The sequence below is a fragment of the Monodon monoceros genome, unplaced genomic scaffold (assembly GCF_005190385.1).
Source record: "Monodon monoceros isolate NGI ecotype Baffin Bay Population unplaced genomic scaffold, NGI_Narwhal_1 Super_Scaffold_20, whole genome shotgun sequence".
Lineage (NCBI taxonomy): Eukaryota > Metazoa > Chordata > Mammalia > Artiodactyla > Monodontidae > Monodon > Monodon monoceros.
The window spans coordinates 21,196,052-21,216,734 of record NW_021703777.1 but is presented as its reverse complement, the minus strand read 5'-3'; the positions used below and the strand labels follow the sequence as shown (position 1 = coordinate 21,216,734).

General features: G+C 34.3%; 1 protein-coding gene across 1 annotated transcript in view; it reads left to right on the top strand.

Annotated features, from left to right (window-relative positions):
* Window positions 1-16,864, top strand: part of CLGN (calmegin) — a 44,265-nt gene extending 27,401 nt beyond the window's left edge. Inside the window, exons 9-16 of the mRNA XM_029235330.1 lie at window positions 814-1,003; window positions 8,665-8,778; window positions 8,903-9,053; window positions 10,596-10,811; window positions 11,964-12,089; window positions 12,308-12,467; window positions 13,768-13,868; window positions 15,686-16,864. Of these exons, the coding sequence (XP_029091163.1) occupies window positions 814-1,003; window positions 8,665-8,778; window positions 8,903-9,053; window positions 10,596-10,811; window positions 11,964-12,089; window positions 12,308-12,467; window positions 13,768-13,868; window positions 15,686-15,766 (1,139 nt within the window). The 3' untranslated portion in view covers window positions 15,767-16,864. The remainder of the gene's footprint in view (window positions 1-813; window positions 1,004-8,664; window positions 8,779-8,902; window positions 9,054-10,595; window positions 10,812-11,963; window positions 12,090-12,307; window positions 12,468-13,767; window positions 13,869-15,685) is intronic.
* Window positions 16,865-20,683: the final 3,819 nt, after the last annotated feature.

The following is a 20,683-nucleotide window of genomic DNA, read 5'->3' as shown; positions in this document are numbered from 1 at the left end:
GTTCTTTCCAAAGATATAAATTATACTCAGTGACTCCCCACCCCATGTTTACAGAAGGGAGAAAGAGCTTTTATTTCGTCATTACAATGATAAGGGAGTCCTTTATGAAACTTTTGGCTTAGGGACTTTTAAAGAGCTAGAATTTACCTCAAAACAAACGTACTAAAGTGTGAGGTTGAATATTTTCAATCATCCTTAAGACATTTTTCACTATAGTGCATGAATCAATAAATTTGAAATGCCAATGAGCTTTATAGATTTCTAGGAAATCATAAGAATGTATCAGTGTTAAATTCCTGATTTTGGTGCCTAGATTTGGGTTATATAGGAGAATGTCCTTGTTTATAGGAAATATACATTAAAACATTCAGGGATGATACGGATGAGGTCAGTAATTTACTCTCAAGTAATTCAAGAAAAAATAAAGTTCTTTGTAGCATACTTGCAACTTTTAAAGTTTGAGGTCGTTTCAAAAAATTATTTTAAAATAGTGAAGATTGGGTTGTATTCTGTAACTATGAAAGAGTGAAGCTGACTGGTCATGTGAGTCCTAAGCTGAGTTAGCTATTGGGTATTTTTTATTTGAGAAGTAATGGAGTGTTTTATTAAATTATTATTATTACTTAAAATTTTATCTTTGGTTTTAGAAAGCATTATGTCTAGTGATTTCAGTGCATTTTGATTTAATATGTTGGTAATTCCTCTATTGTGGTTGAGAGAAAATTTTACCCATGAAGTTCAGGGTAGAAGATTATCTTTAACATGTCATGTCTGTCAATATGATAAGTGTAATACGTTTAAATTGGTCTTTAGTGATGAATCCAGATGACACATTTGAAGTATTAATTGATCAGATAGTTGTAAACAAAGGAAACCTACTAGAGGATGTGGTTCCTCCTATCAATCCTCCCAAGGAAATTGAAGACCCCAGTGATAAAAAACCTGATGATTGGGATGAAAGAGCAAAAATCCCTGATCCTTCTGCTGTCAAACCAGAAGACTGGTAAGCAAAGAATTCAGTAGCAAAGCGTTCTTTGGCATAAAGTAACGTGTGTTTATGTGAAGTAACGTGTGTTTAAGTGAAGTTTACAACCAATGAAGCTTATTCTTTTAAACATCAGTACTACTTATTTTGACTATTTTGGGTGAAATACTTCTCTAAAATGGATTTTGCAGTCCCCTGCCTCTTAATTTTCATTTTAATTAATATTTTAATTTTGTTGCCCTTTTCAATATAGTATTTGTATTTTGTATGTTTTCAATGCTGTGGGGGAAAAAATTCCATGAATCTAAAACACCAACACTTTAATTTCAGTTCCCAGTTTGATCTTTATCATGTATGTGTGTGCGTACTTTACATAGTTGCGGTGTTTTCAGTTAATGATTAGTTGGCTTAAAAAGCCATATTCTCAGCATCTTATATAGGATTTACTCATACCAGTTTGCTTACCCATAAAATGTTCACTAGCTGAGTATTTGTGTGTTTTCCATTCTACAGGATTATGAATATTTTCCTTAAAAGAAATGTATTCAGTTCCAGATTACCTATAGCCTGAATTCAGATGGTGAGGGATAGTTTTATATCTCTACATTTAACTGAGATATTCTTTGTCCTTCAAATATGTTTTGTAATTTCTCCCTAAAATCTTGTTACCTTTATTCCTAAGAACGTTTTTTTTTTTCCTGCTGACAGTTAACTCTTAATTATGGTTTTGCTAAGTAAATTATCTGTCTTTATGTATTTAACCCACCCTATTGGTTATCTATTGCTGTGTAACAAATTACCAAAAAACTGAAGACAACAAACATGAACTCACCCACTTCCTGAGAGGCAGGAATCTGGGAGTGGCTAGCTCCCCGGTTCTGGCTCAGACTCTCCTGAGGTTGCGAGCTGCCAGTAAGAGCTGCCTGCATCTGAAGGCTTGACTTGGGCAGCTGGAGGATCCACTTCCCACTGGCTTCTTGTAGCCTTTGTCAGGAAGTTTCAGTTCCCTGCCACCTAGGCCTCTCCTTAGGTCAGCTCATGACATGGCCGGTGGCTCCCCTGGAGGGAGTGATCCAAGAGGGAGAGAGCACAACCACAGAAATTGCAGTGCCTTTTATAACCTAGTCTCAAAAGTGACATGCCATCACTTCAGCTGCATTCTGTTTGTCACACAGACCAACCCTAGTACAGTTGGGAGGGGACTACATAAAGGTAGATGTACTAAGTATGAGTAAAAAAAGTTTTATTCTTAGTTTACTAAGAGTTTTTTTTCTCCATGATTGGGTGTTGTATTTTGTAAAACACGTTTTGTGCATCTATTGAGATGACCACGTGGTTTTTCTCCTTTATTTTCTTAGTGTGGTGAATTATATTGATTGATTTTCCAATGTTGACTAACCTTGCAATCTCCTTGGTCAACAAGTATTGTCCTTTTGATGTTTGCTGGATTCTGATTGCATGGTTTTTTTTCTGTCAGATTTATTGAAGTATAATTTTCATACAGTTAAATCCATTTATTTTAGATATACAGTTCTATGAATTTGGAAAAATATATACAGTGATGTTAACCACTACCGCAGTCGTGATGTAGAATATTTCCATCATTCCCCAAAGGCCTGTATATCCTTTTGTAATCAATTCCCTCCTTCCACCTTTAACCTCTGGAAACTACTGATGTGATTTCTGTCCCTTATAGCTTTGCCTTTTCCAGAATATCATATAAGATGGAATTATACAGTATATAACTTCTGTTTCTGATTTCTTTCACTCCGAATGATGCTGTCTGAGATTTATCTGTATTTTTTCTTGTATCAGTAATTAGTTTTGTTTTATTGCTGAGTAGTGTACCATTGTAGGGATGTATCATAATTTGCTTGTCCATTCACATATTGATGGAAGTTTTGGTTGTTTCCAGTTTGGGGCAATTATGAATAGAGCTGTTACAAACATTTGTGGTCAGGGCTTTGTATAGACATAATTTTTCCTTTTTCTTCGGTAAATGCCTAGGAGTGTGATTGTACGATAAGTGTGTGTTTAAATTTGTAAGAAACTGCCAAACTTTTCCAAAGGGCTATACCATTTTGCATTCCCACCATTATGTAAGAGTTACAGATGTTATACATTAACAGCATTTGGTGTTATCTGTTTTTTTAACTGAGATATAATTGACATATAATATTGTAATAGTTTACGTGTACAACATAATGATTTGATATATGTATATATTGCAAAATGATCACTACAGTAAGTTTAGTTAACATCCATCGCTTCACATAGTTAACAGCTTTTTTCTTGTTTTGAGAACTTTTAAGATTCACTCTTCTTAACTTTCAAATGTATGATATAATGTGGTGAACTGTAGTCATCACGCCGTACCTTACATCCCCAGGACTTATTTATCTTATAACTGGAAGTTTGTACCTTTTGACCTTTTGGTATTATCTGTTTTTGTTTTTCTGTTTTTCTTTGAATACTCTAAAAGGTTTGTAGTGGTATCTAATTGTAGTTTTGATTTACATTTCCCTAGTGACTAATCCTTAATCTCCCCAATTTTCATTTACTTGCCATTCATATCAGTTTCTTTGGAGAAGTATCTTTTCAATTTTTTCCCCTGCTTTATTTGGGTTATTTTTTTATATTCAGTTATGAGAGTTCTTTATATTCTGGATACAGGTGTTGTGTCAGTGTTCTAGTTCTGTATAACAAATTACCCCAAAATTAAGTGGCTTAAAACAACATTTGTTATCTCTCAGTTTCTTGTGATTCAGGATTCTGACTGCAGCTTAGTGGGTCCTTTGGCCCTGGGTCTTTCAGCTGCAATTAAGATGTCAGCTGGGGCTATGGTCATCTAAAGGCTCAAGGAGGAGCTAATCCAGTTTCAGTTTCACTCAAGTGGGCATTGGCAGGATTCAGTCTCTCAAGGGACTGAATTGTTGTTGGACTGAGGGCCTCGGTTCCTGGCTGGGTGTTGGCCAGAGTCATCCCTTGGTTCCTTGCAATCTAGGCCTCACCACAGAGTATCTCACAACATGGTAGCTGTCTTCAACGGAAGCAAGGGAGGGGGTAAGGGAGGGGAGAAGACAGTGCGAAGAAGATGGAGGTTACAGTCTGTACTGGGTTCACACTGTCCTCCAAAATTCCATGTCTACCCAGAACCTGTAATTGTGACTTTATTTGGAATTAGGACCTTTGCATCTGTAATCAAGTTAAGATGAAGTAATACTGGATTAGGGTGGGCCCTAAATCTAGTACTACCGGTGTCCTTGTAAGAAGAGGGAAATTTGGACACAGACACACAGGGAGAACACGATGTGACAACTGAGGCAGAAATTGCAGTGATGCATCTACAAGACAGGGAATGCCAAGGGTCGTCAGTGGCCACCAGAAGCAAGGAAGAAACAAGGAAATATCCTGTCCTGGAGCCTCCAGAGAGAGCATGGTCCTGCCCAAAACTTTGATTTCAAATTTCTAGTCTCCAGAATTGTGAGATAATAAATTTCTGTCACTTTAAGCCACCCAGATTGTGGTGTTTTGTCACAGCAGCCTAGGAAAACTAACATACAGTCTTTTATAACTTAATCTTGGAAGTAGCATACCATTACTAATTTCTGTTCATTAATAGCACGTTATTAGGTCCCACCCACACTCAAGGAGAGGGGACTTCACATGGACATGAATACCAGGAGGCAGGATCATTGGAAAACAGTTTCAGAAGCTGCCTACCTCAGTCTGAGATTGCCAGTGCCAGAGTCCCTGAGGTGAGGACCCGGTTAGGTGGCACCCAGATTTCGCAGTAATAAATGTTACTCTAAGCCCCTAAGTTTTGGGGTAATTTGTTATGCAGCAATAGTCAATTACTATAGATATGCAGTATGCAATATTTCCTTTCACTCTGGGGCTTGTCTTAATTTTCGTAACAGAGAGCAGAATTTTTAAATTTTTATGAAGTCTGGTTTGTCAATATTTGTTTTTGATGATTCATGCTTTTTGCATCTTACTAAGATAAGATGTCTTTGCCTAAATGTGACAAAGAATTTCTTTTGTTTTCTAGACAAATAGTTTTGACTAAAACTCTGTTCTGAGTTAATTGTTCTATGTAGTGTGAGGTATAAATCAAGATTAATTTTCAAAAATATGGGTGTCTAATTGTTCCAGCATCTCTTATCATCCATTTAATGTCTGTAATGAGCTGTACTGATGTCCCCTCTTTCTTTTCTGATATGGCAGTTAGTGTTTTTTCTTGATGTGTCTAGCTGAGGGTTTATCAATTTTATTGAGCTTTTTGGAGGACCAGCTTTTGTTTTAGTTTTTTCCCTTCCATTGGCCTTCTTTGTATTTCATTATTGCCTTCCTCTTCTTACTTTGGACTTAATTTGCTTCTCTTTTCTACCTTATTAAGGTAGAAAATAATTTTCGATAGAAGCAGCTGTAAAATTTCTCTAAGCACTGTTTTAACTAAGCTCCACAAATATATATTCAGTTCATACTGTTATATAATTTCCCTAGTGATTTTTTCTTTGAATCATGTATTTTTAAATGTGTTGCTTTGTTGTCAATTATTTATGGATTTTCCAGATATGGTTTTCATTTTAACTCCCAAGTTAATTCTGTTGTGGTCAGAAAACATTCACAAACATCAATTACATCAGCATTGTTCAAAAGCTTTTATATTCTTAATGGTTTTCAGTCTGTTCTCGGTGGATTTGTCTTTATCTCCTTTGAGTGCTTTTAGTTTTTGCTTCAAGTATTTTGAAGATCTGTTACTAGATCAATTCACAGTATTTCATGACCTCTTGAGGAATGACCTTTTTATTATTATAAAATGTCCTTCTTTATAAACTCTTATAATACTCTCTGACTTGAAGTCTACTTGGTCTGATATTAAATCAGCACTCCAATTTTCTTTTAAGTCATGTTTCCATTGAATATTATTTTCCATTATTTACCTGTAACCTGTATATGCCTTTATTTTTCAGGTGATTTTCTTGTAGGCAACTACATTTGGGTCTTGCCTTTTAATTTGAGTGTTTTAAACCATCTACATTTAATGCACTTATTGCTGTGGTTGGGTGTAAACCTACCATCTCACTACTTGTTTTTTCTTTGTCCCATATATTCTGTGGCTTTTTATAAAATGTTTTTCCTGGCTTTTTTCGGATTGAGGTATATTTTATTTGAGTCTTCTATTTTTTCTTCTCTATTGGCTTTTTGGCTTTTCATCTGTAGTTGGTTGTTTTGCCGGTTGCTCTAGGGTTTGCAACATGCATCTTAAACCTATTTCAGTCTACTCTCAAATAGTGTTATGCCACTTCATGTCTAAGTTAATCATATGAGAGTCTTATATTTTCTCCCGTACATCCTTCATGCTATTATCATACATTTCCTTCTTTATATACTGTGAAGGCCATGCATATTTATTCTTCAATCAGTCTCTTTTTATCGGACAGTTATGAGGGGAAAAGTTCTTTTATTTACCCACATATTTACCATTTCTGGTACTCTCCTTCTTTTGTGTAGATAGAAATTCCTGTCTGTTATTGTTTTCCTTCTGCATGATAAACTTGTCTTAATACATTGTAGTACATACCTGTTGTCATTGCATTCTCCTAAATTATTTGTCTGAAAATCTCTTTATTCTGCCTTCATTTTTGAAGGATTTTTCACTGTGGGGTTATAGGTTGATAGTTATTTTGCAACAGCCATTCCTTATCATGAGGCTCACACTGATTCTGATGAGAAGTCAGTTGTTATTCTCATCCTTGTTCTCCTTTACCTAATATGTCATTTTTTTCTATTTGGTTTTAAGATTTATTTTCACTGTTACTGGTTTTCAATAGTTTGATTTTTGTTGTGCCTTGATGTCATTTGTTTGTGTGTGTGTGTGTGTGTGTGTGTGTATTTGCCTTGCTTTGGATTCTTTGAGCTTTTTGAAATGTGGGTTTATAGTTTGTATCAAATTTGGGTAACATTTGGCCATTATTTCCTTAAATATTTATATATGGCTCCCCATCTCTTTTTTGGGATACCACTTAAATGTGTGTTAGACTGCTTTACGTTTGTTACACAAGTCACTGAGAATCTATTCATTTTTTAAAACCAGTTTTTCTCTGTGTACTTCATTTTGGAAAGTGTCTATTACTATTTCTTCAAGTTCTTGTTGTTTGTAAACATTGGGGTTTACCACCTATTCAGATAGAATGTTGCTCCTGGAAAACCAAAAGTGTTAACTTGTTGACTGTCTTTTAGATAAATAGGGGTACTGGTTAGCAGTGAAAATGTCTTTGCCTTAAGGGAAATAGTATAGGGAAGTAACTTGTGCAAGGTAGGAAGAATAGTACTTTTTTAAAAAAATTAACAAGTCACTTATTAGTGTATCACTTCCATGAATTCATGCTATCAGAAAAGGTAGGACTACATCCCTCCATGTGGGCTTTCTAACATTGCTTCACAGTTGTTTGCCCATAAAGAGTAGGGTTGGGACATGAGAGAAACTGTACAATGAGAGAAACTGTATATACCAACCTCATTCTGATTGGTGAAATGTGTGAGAATTTTTTTTATAAAGTGCTAAAAGAGATGCACCCTTAAATTTTAAACCCCGGTTACTCTGAGCCCTCAGAGACCCTAAGATAACATTAATAACAGGCAAGTACAAGTCTTTACATACATAGGTTTGATTATTTCAGTTTGTTACTCAGTCTTTACATATATTGTTGATTATTTCAGTTTGTTATTCAAGTTTTGTTTGGAAAATCGTAATGTAGCTTCTTATTTAAAATTTTTACTTTTCTGTAAAGATGAAAATTATGTTAGTAATTCTATTCACTACTTACTGTGACTATGTTTATATACTTTAGAATTTACTTTCTAAGTGTTATTTTTTAATGAAAATAAAAAAATTACTAGAATTAAATATGGAGAGTTTTAAAAAAATAATATTGGAGTAGGGAAGACCTTTCCAAATATGACATAAAATTGAAGAATCATAAAGGAAAATGTTAATAAATTTCAACTACATGAAAATAAATGTTTTACATGACAAAAAAAAAAAAACCTCACCATGAGCTACATTAAAAAATGCACGAGAAACTGGAAAAAAAATTTACTTCATATAGCTGACAACTGATTTCTTATTAATTTCTAATATATTCCAGGATATTAATTATAGCATTATTCATCATAGTAAGTTTTTGAAAACACTATTCTCAACAACAGATAGATTAAATAAATTATGATATATTCACAAAGTATAAAACTATGCAACTGTTAAGAAGAATGAAGCAGATATATATTTATATAAAACAGAGCTCCTAGAACAGTCTTGACATGTAGTAGTCATCCCATATATGTTTGTTGATGAATGAGTTTTTAAGTGAACAAAAGCAAGGTCTAACATACTCTGTATAGAGTGCTATCATTTGTGTAAAAAAAGTATGTGTGTGTGTGTGTATATATATATATATATACACACACATACATATGTGCATGTATGTATAGAACATAACAAGTAATATATATTAAAAAGTGTATAGTAGAAGATTTAGGTGGATGAGAGAGAGGGGAGGTAGTAGGTACAAAGACAGGGTAGGAAATGCCTTTTGGTACCTTATGAATTTTGTAGCGTGCATTTTTAAACTGCTTGAATAGTTAATAATTAGCATAAAATACTGTATTTACAGGGATGAAAGTGAACCTGCCCAAATAGAAGATTCAAGTGTTGTTAAACCTGATGGCTGGCTTGATAATGAACCGAAATTTATTCCAGATCCTAATGCTGAAAAACCCATTGACTGGTAAGCATTCTTCATCTTCAAATGTCAATTTCATATGTTTCTTACTTGCTTTTTTGTTACTAGTTTATATGACTGACAGGAGAGACTTGAGGTTACTCCATTTGCTTTGTTCTAACATCCTAAGGAATGAAGACATGGATGGAGAATGGGAGGCACCTCAGATTTCTAATCCGGCATGTCAGATTGGGTGTGGCGAGTGGAGCCCTCCCATGATAGGTAACCCAAAATACAAAGGAGTATGGACACCTCCAATGATAGATAACCCTAACTACCAGGTAATAACCACTTGTTCCAGTCCCATAGTAAACTTTAAAATGTTGTGCTATTTATCTAGTTATTGATAATGTTACGTTAACTTCAGGAAATTTGATTTGTATAATAGTGTGCCTTAGCTATCTTAAGAAGTCAAAGAACATAGTACTCCAACTGATTTATGTTTAAAAAGTGAAACATTCCTTATTTAATTTTCTGGGGGAATAAAATTAAGAACTAAAGATAAGTTACTTTATACTATATTTCTCCTTATACTGATGACCACTTTGGAATAAAATTTTATTTTAGAATTAAATATAAGAAGTGACTTCTGATCAAGAAGACTCAGGTTGCACATTTTAGTAATTAAAGTCTGTGCTTAATTAACATGCTCCTTACTCTCTGGTATTATTAAAATTGAATTTTTTCCCTAATATGAATCAGATATATTTTGAGTATACCTAGTTTTGGAGGTAGAAGTCCTTATGTTATCCATTTAACCCTCTAGTTTTATCTAATTATTCATTGACATTTTCTAACATTTATTTTATATATACAGTTATATATTCTTTTTGCTCACTGTAGTTTTTCTTCATAGTATTTATCACAAAATGTCTGTTTTGGTAACTTTTTTAACGTCTATCTCCTTCATTAGATTTTAAACACCATAATGCAGGGACCGTGTCTGCCTTGATTACCACTGTATCCTAGCATCTGGCATAGTGCCTGGCACAGAATAGACATATGTGATGGTGGAATAAGTCAGTGAGTGATCATATTGTCCAATTTATTTGATTTGGTTGAGTTTAATCATTCAAGATCTAATGGAACTTTTGTGTTGAATAATTGTTCTGAGATTCAACCGTGGTTGATTATTGATGCCTATCACGAGTATATGTTGAAAGGTGCGGTTCCGTTTTTGCCATACAGTGATCTCTGATTTGAACAATTTTAATGATATCTTGTCTTGAATATCTTTACTAAATGTAAAAAAAACCCAACTTGTCTAATATAGTGTCAGTTGTGAAATTTAATTACTCAAGTTTCTGTATTGGATTTTCACTCTGCCTCTTTTTTTTTTTTTGGCAGTTTACTTATTTATTTTACTTATTTTGGCTGCACTGGGTCTTCATTGTGGCGCTCAGGCTTCTCTAGTTGCAGCGTGCTGGCTCTAGAGCACACGGACTCAGTAGTTGCACTGCGTGGGCTTAGTTGTGGTATGTGGGATCTTAGTTCTCCAGCCAGGGATTGAACCCAGGGCCCCTGCATTGGGAGCACAGAGTCTTAAGCACTGGACAACCAGGGAAGTCCCCTTTTGCAGAGTTTAAAGTCATTGTTCATAGGGAACATCGTGTACAGGATATATTTCATAGGGAACATCGTGTTCCGGATAAGAAGAAACAAGATTTTATTTCTAGTGAATTACTAATGAATTAATTATAAGTTAAAGTTTTCTTTTTTCCAGTTAGTATTGCTAATTTCATTCAACACCAACTACTTCTTGAGTAACATTTATAATGAAATTATTTTATTTGAAAATGTCTTTAAATTATTTTTTCTCACAGGGTATCTGGAGTCCTCGAAAAATTCCTAATCCAGATTATTTTGAAGACAATCACCCATTTCTTCTGACTTCCTTCTGTGCTCTTGGTTTAGAGCTTTGGTCCATGACCTCTGATATCTACTTTGATAATTTTATTATTTGTTCGGAAAAGGAAGTAGCAGATCGCTGGGCTGCAGATGGTTGGGGAGTGAAAATAATGATAGAAAATGATAATGAGGTACAGTATTTACCATACGGTAATAATAGGATGTGGTCCTGGTTATAGGTTGTACAAATGGCCTTTAAAAAAGGTAAATAAATGTGCCATAATTACTAAATGCTAAAGAAGCATATTTAAATAAATTTATGTAGACAGAGTATTTAGCTTTACCAAATATGATACAGCTTCATTATAAACTAATAATGAATTATATATATGTAAGTCTTCATTTCATTTATTAAATTATGATAGCATAATGGGATTGAGTGCCTTTTGATGGTTATAGAAATGAGACCACTACTACTACTAGAAATGAGACTTAATATCTTTGTCACCTATCAATTTAAGGCCTAAGTGGGAACAGTAATCTAAATATTCTTTATTCATTTTAACTACTTTTCACTTAGAGGAGTATAGAAACTTTTAAAATTTAATATTATTATGTTTCAGTTTTTTTCCCCAAATCTTAACACTACTTAGAAAAGAATAAGCTAAGTATTTCAACACAATGCATCTTGGAGAATCTTAGCTTTAAAACGAATTACTGTAAAGAAAAATGTGTACCTCACATTAGGTCTCTTTGGATATTAGCAAAAACCATCAGAAGAGTAAGTAAAGGTAAAGGGATTCTCATTTGGAAACTCTTTTAACTAAAACATTTGATGATTTTAGATTTTATTTTAGTAAGAGAAACAATTTCCTTCCTGAAGGTTGTGTGTAAAATTTGTTAATAAACAAGAAAAAGAAAACACAATGATTATCAGGTTGATTTTTTTTTTTTTTTAGTAAGTTTTTTAAATGTACAGGTTGAGTTATCAGAGAGTTGTGTACTTCTAAATGAACCAGATAATACATCCATAAAGAGTAGTTCTATCCTGAAACTTACCAAAAAAGAAAACTGTCCAAATTCTTGCTGGTAGGTTAGCAATATTCACCTATATAGTATAATGTACCTTCTACTACAAAGTGTCAAACAGCAATGCATGCGAATAATTGTTTAAACTTTATGAAGTATAAAATGAGAAAATAAAATATCTTTTATCTTACAAATTCACGATTCCTTAATATAAAACCACCTAGGTGAAATAAGTTTTTTGTTTTTGTAGGCTGTATTTCTGAATGAAGGTTTATAAAATCTTAATTGCCTTTTTATGCTTATTTCTTCTCTAGCCTAGTATATTCAAACAGTTGACGGCAGCTACTGAAGAGCGCCCATGGCTTTGGTTCATTTATCTTGTGACAGCAGTGCTTCCAATAGCATTAATTACTTCATTTTGTTGGCCAAGAAAAGTAAAGGTAAAGAAAATGAATTTTTGTCAACAGTAAAAAAAAAAAAAAAAAAATCTCTTAGTGTTTAGGAGTTCTATATTGGAGCAAGTGGCTCTTAAAAGTAATAAACTAAATTGCCTGTAAGTTTTTACTGATAGTTCACTATGATATCACTTATTGCAAAAAATCTTTTTGTAAATAGTGCTTTGCTTTTAGTAAAAATAGCTTGTGTTAAACTGCGACAGAAAAGATATGAAGATGCAGAGTTCAAAAAACTGGACATATGTAAACCACAAACAAAGGGAGCACTAGAGCAAGAAGTAAAGGGAGAGAAAGCAGCCCTGGAGAAACCAGTAGACTTGGAAGAGGAAAAACAGCAAAGTGATGGTGAAATTCTTGAAAAAGGTAAGACGATGACGGTGATTTATAATGGGGACAAAGCTGGGCAAAGCTCACTTAAAATAGTAGATTAAGTGGTAAACACGGGCTGTTGCACTTGTTTATTGTCAGATTTATACCATTTGAATCCCCAAGAAGGCGTGACTGGCGAAGAGGAGTAACATCCTTGCCTGGGTTGTACCTGAGCAGACATCCAATGTATGACTTTTGTTTTCTAGGAAGAAAGAGGCGTAAAAATTGTTCAGTTGCTTCAGAACCTAGCAACTATGAATCCCATATGCCATAGCTTGTTTTTGTTGTTGTTGTTTGTTTGTGTTTTTTTTTGCGGTACGCGGGCCTCTCACTGTTGTGGCCTCTCCCGTTGCGGAGCAACAGGCTCCGGACGCGCAGGCTCAGTGGCCGTGGCTCACGGGCGCAGCCGATCCATGGCATGTGGGATCTTCCTGGACCGGGGCACGAACCCGTGTCCCCTGCGTCGGCAGGCGGACTCTCAACCACTGCGCCACCAGGGAAGCCCTGCCATAGCTTTTTGCAAAGATTTTTCTCCCCTCCAAGGATGAGATGGGAGGTACAGACCATGGCTTCTGTAGAAGAGTAATCGGTTTAAGGCAGGTGATTGCAGCAACAAAATCTACACCAAGTCTCCCAAGGGCTGTTGTTTATCAGATAATTTATCATGTGGAACGAACAGTTTAATCTCTTGAAAGGATTACTAAATCATACGTCCCCTTGCCACCCTCTACTAAACTCCAGAAGATGTTAGAACTGAAGACAGCTGAGGCTTTTTGGTGCCTCTCCAATGTGACTTCCTTATGCACATTGAGGTAGCAATAAAACTATTGATATTTGTCAGGCATCCCAAGCCAGGCTACAGATTGAGCCCTTTATAATCTAAATTATATCTTGAGCACTGTTTTTAACTTAATAGTTGATGCAACAGTTGACTTAAAAAACATACTCCCTCAAAACACACATGCACACACGTATATTTACATATATGTGTGTACACACACACACACACACACACACACACACACACACACATTCTTTGGTTTTCATTTTACATACAGACTGAGTGCTTTAAAATTCTTTAAACCTGCCCCTTTCCTCAAATATGATGATTTATTTATAAAATGTGATAAAATAAATATTTCTATTTAAATTTTTAAAAATGTCTAATGGAAGAAATTGCTTATAAATATTGGAATTTAAATACATCCCTCCACTTTTATTTAATACTTTTAAGTAGCAAAATTCTAATTCGAGTTTTTGCCTTTAATAAAATCTATTTAATAAAAAATTATAGAAGAGGAAGGTGAACCTGAGGAAAAGAGTGAAGAAGAAATTGAAATCATAGAAGGACAAGAAGAAGGTAATAAATCAAATAAGTCTGGATCAGAGGATGAGGTAAGCAACTCTTTAACAGAAAATAAACTAGTTTCTATGTATGACTGGTAATCCATAAAAAAATATTTAATAAAAACAATCTGGTTTTTGAAGAATTTTTTGCCATATTTCTCCCAGCTTTCTTAAGAGCATACATATTGCTTTAAAATGTATCCTTAAGGAAAGCATGAAAATAATGTAATTTATGTCCTCTTAATGCCTAATGAAACAGTATAAAGTAAGCCTTTGGTTTACAAAATATAAAGAGAGAGCTACGTCTGTAAAAAATGACGTCATTAAAGTGTTTTGTTGAAAGGTGTAATAAGCAGACCATCTGAATATTTAAAAAGTAAGTCTGTTTATTACAAGACAATTTTCTTTTAGCCATTGTGAAAACGTTCTCACTGTCACAGTTATTTACTGTAATATTTTGAAAGATTGCATTCATTGGGTAGTTGAGTACTATGCCTGGTAATGGTGTTTTTCTCAAATCTTTAATAAGCTAGTTTTTCATTAACTTGATATGTCTGCCCCCTTTTCCATCCTGATGTATGATAGAACTTTCCACAGTGCCTTTTTTTATAGTCAGTTATTATGGAATCAGAAACCATCCAGGTATAATTCAGAACCCGAGCTTTCTTCTTTCACCTAGTATATACCCCCCAAGCCTGTTTTCTCTGCTTCTCTAGCCCTCTAAGAGCTGCATAACCCCACCTGCCGGTCACCGTCCCCAGCACTCTCATAGCTTAGAGTTAGGTAGGGTAAAGGTCAGTTATGCCTGGACTGTTGCATGTGATGAGATAAACTTGCTATTTTGTTTATTTGAAGAAATCTCCCAGATAAACTTCTGTTGTTAGTATTTTAATTGTTTTCTAAAGCTTATTCAGTACATATACCTGGTTACTGGTCTTAACTGCCTAGTGAGTTTTTTTTAAATGGGCTTTGGGGCTCATTATCTAGTATGCATATCTTTATTTAGAGGGAGCTGGGTGAAGATAATTTCTTTCAGAACAGAGTTTTAAGCAGTCCTTGTTTCCCGCCGTCACTCTTTTAATAATAATATTTGGAATCATTCACTGAATGTGTATTCTAGTTATATTTTGCTTTGTAAAATATTTTGTGTACTTTTAAAAGTATCTAAATTCCATCTTTTCAGTCTTTTAATCTTCTTATATGTTTGTCAGTGAGCTAAAATAAATCAATTTTTATATAATATAACCTTTAGAAATAATTATAACTATTTTGTATAATACCTGCATTATTTTATTGTTATACAAGTTTAATTTATATATAAACGATTATTCTGGAAGGATAGAATTAAAGGAGAGAAAAAGCCCAAACCATAAGTTTAATGTTTCCCTTTCCTCTCTGTTAATTTTTCTCAAAGTGTTAGGTACCAGAAGTTCTGAAAAAGTCTCTGTAAAACCAGCTCAGCAATTCATTACTTACAGAAACATTGTGATGTATAGTTAATGCTTAATATCCCACAATGAAAATATCATGTAACCTTTAATTAACCATGACATTAGATTAAGTTGTAAATCATGAAATAAAATCATGAATTGAGTTATTAGCATTATTCCTTGTCAGATGCATATTTGACAAACAGTTATTCTAAAAATGTAATCATGGCAAAAGATGAACAAATTGAAACATCAATTTATATACACGTTTTTGATCAGTTATTAAGTAAAGGAACATAAAAATAAAGATATATATGTATTATAAAGATGTTTTGTTAGAAACATGTATTTTAGAGAATGAGAAATACATTATTTACTACTCTCTACTAGTTGCCCACTGTATGAAAATAAACGTTTTCATATATTTTTCCCTAGATGAGGGAAGCAGATGAGAGCACAGGATCTGGAGATGGGCCAGTAAAGTCAGTACGCAGAAGAAGAGTACGAAAGGAATGACCTGTATTCAAGTATTTTTAATTCCTAAGAGAGAGAGTCGGCATTCTCAAGTGAACTAGACTCAATCTGCACATCCTGTTTCTACTATCTAGCAATGATATTCTTTCAGACATTTATTTTAATCTTATTTTTCAGAAAAAAAAAAAAACTTTGAAGTTAACCTGGTCTTTGAATTTAGAATAAAAGAAAAGTGGCACATTACATGTCAAATTTTAAGAGATTAATAGCATTAGAAGTGACACAGTTTTAATAGTTTGGAGAAAGTTTTGGTTTCTACAGAGCAAAATAATATGCAGCCACTTCACTGCTATTGGAAGAATCAGTTATTGGAATTTCCCCTTAAACGGCTATACTACAGTATAACTGGTAGTTCCATAGTATAAATAAGTGTGAGTTCTGTTGTACAGAGCTAAATGCAATAAAGTTTCTGCATGGTTGTTTGTTTCTATCAACAACTGAAAGTGTTGTATGTGACCCACATTTACCTCCTTTGTGTCAAATTATAGTTATGGTCCATTGTTCACGTAAATTATAGAGTCCTTTAAAGAGGTGTTTTGTTGACAGACAAATCAACAAAACTGAAATGTCTGTGTGTCATTCATAGAATCACTGGTCAATAGTGCAGCATACTTATATTTGAATACAGAGATAAGAGGTTTATCAAAACGAAATGGTGTACAGATTTTTTTGAAGCTGTTACAGTTGTTTTATGCCAGAATGGCTTACTCTGTTTACAAGATTGCTTATGCCTACATTGCTCTTGAAAGTAACATTTAAATATTTTTTCTTCTTTAAATGATACCATCTTTAATAGGTAAATTATTATGGGGGAGTCTTTCTTTTATCTGATCATTAAGAGATTGTAATGGCTAATAGATATCAATCATCATGCTTTGTATTTTTATCTTTTTTCCGACAAAGTCAAATCTATCTTCTGACAAATTCAAATCTATTGTCTCATCTAGCTTTAAAGCTGCCTCTATGGTAGACTATTGCTCCTCTTTTTAAAACACAGTTGACCCTTTTACAACAGAGGTTTGAACTGCGTGGGTCCACTTATACACAGATTTTGTTTTCAATTAATTCTATAGAACTACACGGTATGTTGAATCCTCTGATGCAGAATCTGCAGATAAGGATGGTCAACTATGGGACTTGAGCATCTGTGGATTTTGGTATCTGCCATGCGTCCTGGAACCAATCCCCCATGGATACCAAGGAACGACTGTAGGTACCAAAAGTCACAGAAGTACATTATAGTAGAGCTGTATTATTCCATTTAACATATTTAAGAATTTTTCATGTTTGGGTGACAGACCCTTTGGAAGGTGATCTAAATCTTTGAGACCATGGAACTACTTTAATACCAACTATCTAGAGAACGCTATACTAGTTGGGTAATATTTTGGATTCCTTCATGGACATATACATCCCATCCTTGGGTAAGCCCGCCTCCTATACATCCCCCTCCCCAGTAGTACATTTAAAGCTTATGTATAAGGAAAAGGAGCCTCTAGCTTCTCCTCTGACATAAAGGAAGCCAAACACAGCCAGTATAGCCACTATTCACTCCTTATTTCAGGGAGTGAACTGAAAATGAAAATAAGTGCTTTATTCCATTGCTGTGTTCTGAACTTTCCATAAGTTGGTGGTGGACAATCTTAATATGTAGTTAACCATACTTTGTATTTATTTAATACTGACTAAACTTAACGCATCTTGCAAGGACTCCCTTTCTTGCTTTGTATTTGGAATGTCCAAGTGAACTAGATATACTGAATGATTCTAGATGAGATTGTTTCTGAAAGTAAACTACTACTTCATGAGATAAATCCTTTCTTAACTTTATGGAAAACTTCTTGCCGACAAGTATCTTATATATGATCATTTTTTTCTAAAGATTATTAAAGCTTTTTTTACTTTCTTGGTTGCAGATTAAAACTTTCACATTTGGTTAAACTCCATGAGCTTGCACGGGTAAAATCTGAGCAACCAGTTTTTGCCAGTTCACTGCTCCTTCCTGTGGATGTACCATGCCTGATAGGTTTAAATTTGTGTATTAGATCCATGCAGTAGACAAAGCATAGAGTCTTCTTTAATAACGAAATGGCTTTTTCCTTTTACCACCGTAATGTGACTTTATTGTTTAAAACGATTTAAGTTTTATCCTTTCCTCTAATAAAGGAGAAAAATAAATGTATTTTGCCCTTTATTTCAGTTGGCCTTTTTAGAGGCTTTTTAACTTGACCAGGCTAAAGTAACTTCCTTTTCCTTGAACTTTTTTTGAAGGTAACCTTGCTTCCATTGGTCATTCCTCTAGGAAGATACATACTGCTAGAACTAGGAGCCTTTTTAAAGTGTCAGTCTACATTTGCAAAACACAGAGGATAAACCTGCTTACGTGTTAAAATTAACCACTAGCAATGAATATAATGTACCTTGGAAATTTAGAATACTAATTTAGAAAACTAATAGTTTTCAGTGAAAACTATTTAGAATAGTTAAAACATAAATATATTACACTCTAGGTACCTATGAAGCTTTTTTGTTCTCTTTTCAATTGTGGTTCTGTTTTTAACTTCAGCAGGATTTAAAGATGAAATATCATATGGTTAATATTGGATAACTACTTAAATCTCATGTAAAGGATTTATTTAAACATAATAGTAGGATTTTCTACATAAATTCTAATAATCTCTTTCCAAATTATAGCTCCCATTTCCATAGTATGACAGCTGTGAGGAGTTAAGGAAATAAAATTATCCCTAATCCGACAGGTCAGATGAAGCAGGTTGATGGGAGAGAAAATGTATTTTTGAATGCATCTGAAGTTTGTAGAGATCCAAATACATGGAAAAGCAATGGTAATTTTAGAGAAAATGGGCAACAGGATAATTTTTTTTAAATGATCTTTTAACACCTAACGTAGTATCTTACCACATATTTTGTGTTTCTTAAATGAATACAGTTTTACGTCTTTTGTAAAATTTTGGAGTAATTTCAAGTTTTAATTACTTAGACTAAACATTTGATAAGCCATCTATAGATAATAATAGAAAATTTAAAACAAGGCAAATACATTATACAATTGATTACAGTGTATTACTTTAGCTTCTGTCATCACTCCTCAATACCCCTTCCATTATATGGTAAATTAGGTCCTAAGGTCAACATAAAGTCCATGTTATAGTAAATATCTTCAAATACCATTAATCTCTATGATTTAAGTGAAATAGACTGTATCTTGTTTTTAGGATGGAGTAGCTAGAGGCAATTAAGTCATTCTTCCAGTTATCAACCTTTCATTTAGTCACACCTCTCTGTTCTTTCATGATGTACAAGTGGTCTCACCAACTAAGTAATATCTGGTCTTTGCTGGCAATTTTGATTATATCAGCATTGAAGAAATATCTGATGACAACCACTAGAGGGTGTTAACTCAAGATAGGGAAAAACAAAATTATTGGGGAAAGTAAAGAAAGACTGCATTCTAAAGAATTAAGATCAGTTTTGCTTTGTTTCGGACCATAAAAGTAATTCTAGAATATATAATTCACCTTTCACTTCTCGTTTGGAGAAAGGACTTGATCAGGAATATAAATATGACATCATAAACTGGTTGGAACTGCATGCTTGGATGACTTTGGTTATTTCTCCACAAATTGTTTTATTGTTACACGTACAATTCCAAATTCCAAAAATCTCTGTAAATCTGAAGTTTTTCATGTTTGACATCAAAACTCATTTGGCAGCCAAACCTGACCTCCCTGACAGGCTATCTGTAGTCTTTACTTACGTAACTTAGTATTAAATTCATATACTTCGCTACAAAAATATTAATGTATTTGATTCCAAGTACTGCCCCAAGCTGTACTGGTGTATGAGTCATAATACTTTATGAAATGAAAAATTCCAAATTCTGAAATAACTGGTCCCAAGAGTTCCAGATAAGGGACTGTGAGCTGTATTAACTTGCTCTAAGTCGAGTCCAAAGTGAATACAAAAAGGACAAATTTTGGATGGAATACTAGTGTTAGTATTGAGGGAAGTTCTACTGGGAGACCCTGAGGAAAAGCGGTCCCTGCCAGTCATCATTCCACCAGCATTTAGAGCTAGGAAGTATCACTATTAAAAATGTCTTCTGACACTGGTTAAAACAATAAGGAAGACTTTGTTTAGGACTATCGCAATAGGGCCAAGACGATCACCATAGGGGAGAGAGAATGGGCTTAACTCCAGATACAGTGAAGACAGCTGGGGATTTATAGTCGTTGAGCAGAGTGGGTCGGGGGAGGGTTGGTGGATGGAAAATTCCTAAGAGGAGACATCGAGGGTAGAAGGGTGCTTGCCATGCCGATTTAACAGGATTCTTGCTGAAGGCAGGCAGGGTGATCAGATTCACTTAGCAGGATTTTTACTAAAACTGGACTAGGCAGGCTGAAGACAGGGCCTAAGATGAGGCCTAGACAAAGAGGGCTCAGAAGAACCTGGTTAAAGTTTGGTCAAGGAGAGAGTCTTGATCAGAAGCTAGGCACAGTCCCTGTGCACACTGTTTACCACCTGTATTTCTAATATAGAAATGACATCCTGAAGATATTGCCATAATGAAAACAGAATATATAGCACTGGTTTACCATTCATATGACGAGCAGGTGGGGCATGAATTTCAGGTAACATTTTGTCACTTGAGTTAACAGCTGTAGGACAGCAGTTGGATAAGCCAAAATGTGAAATGAATTGGCTGTTCCTTGATGCTTTTAGCAAGGTATCGCAGGAAGGAACTTACCAGTGTCCAAGCAGAGATGGAAGGGAATAGAGAAGGATCACACATGTTAGGTACCTCACAAGATTAGAAAAACTAATTGCTTCTGTACCCTGAATAGCAGAAAAAGTTCAAAATGGTTTTATTTTTGAGGT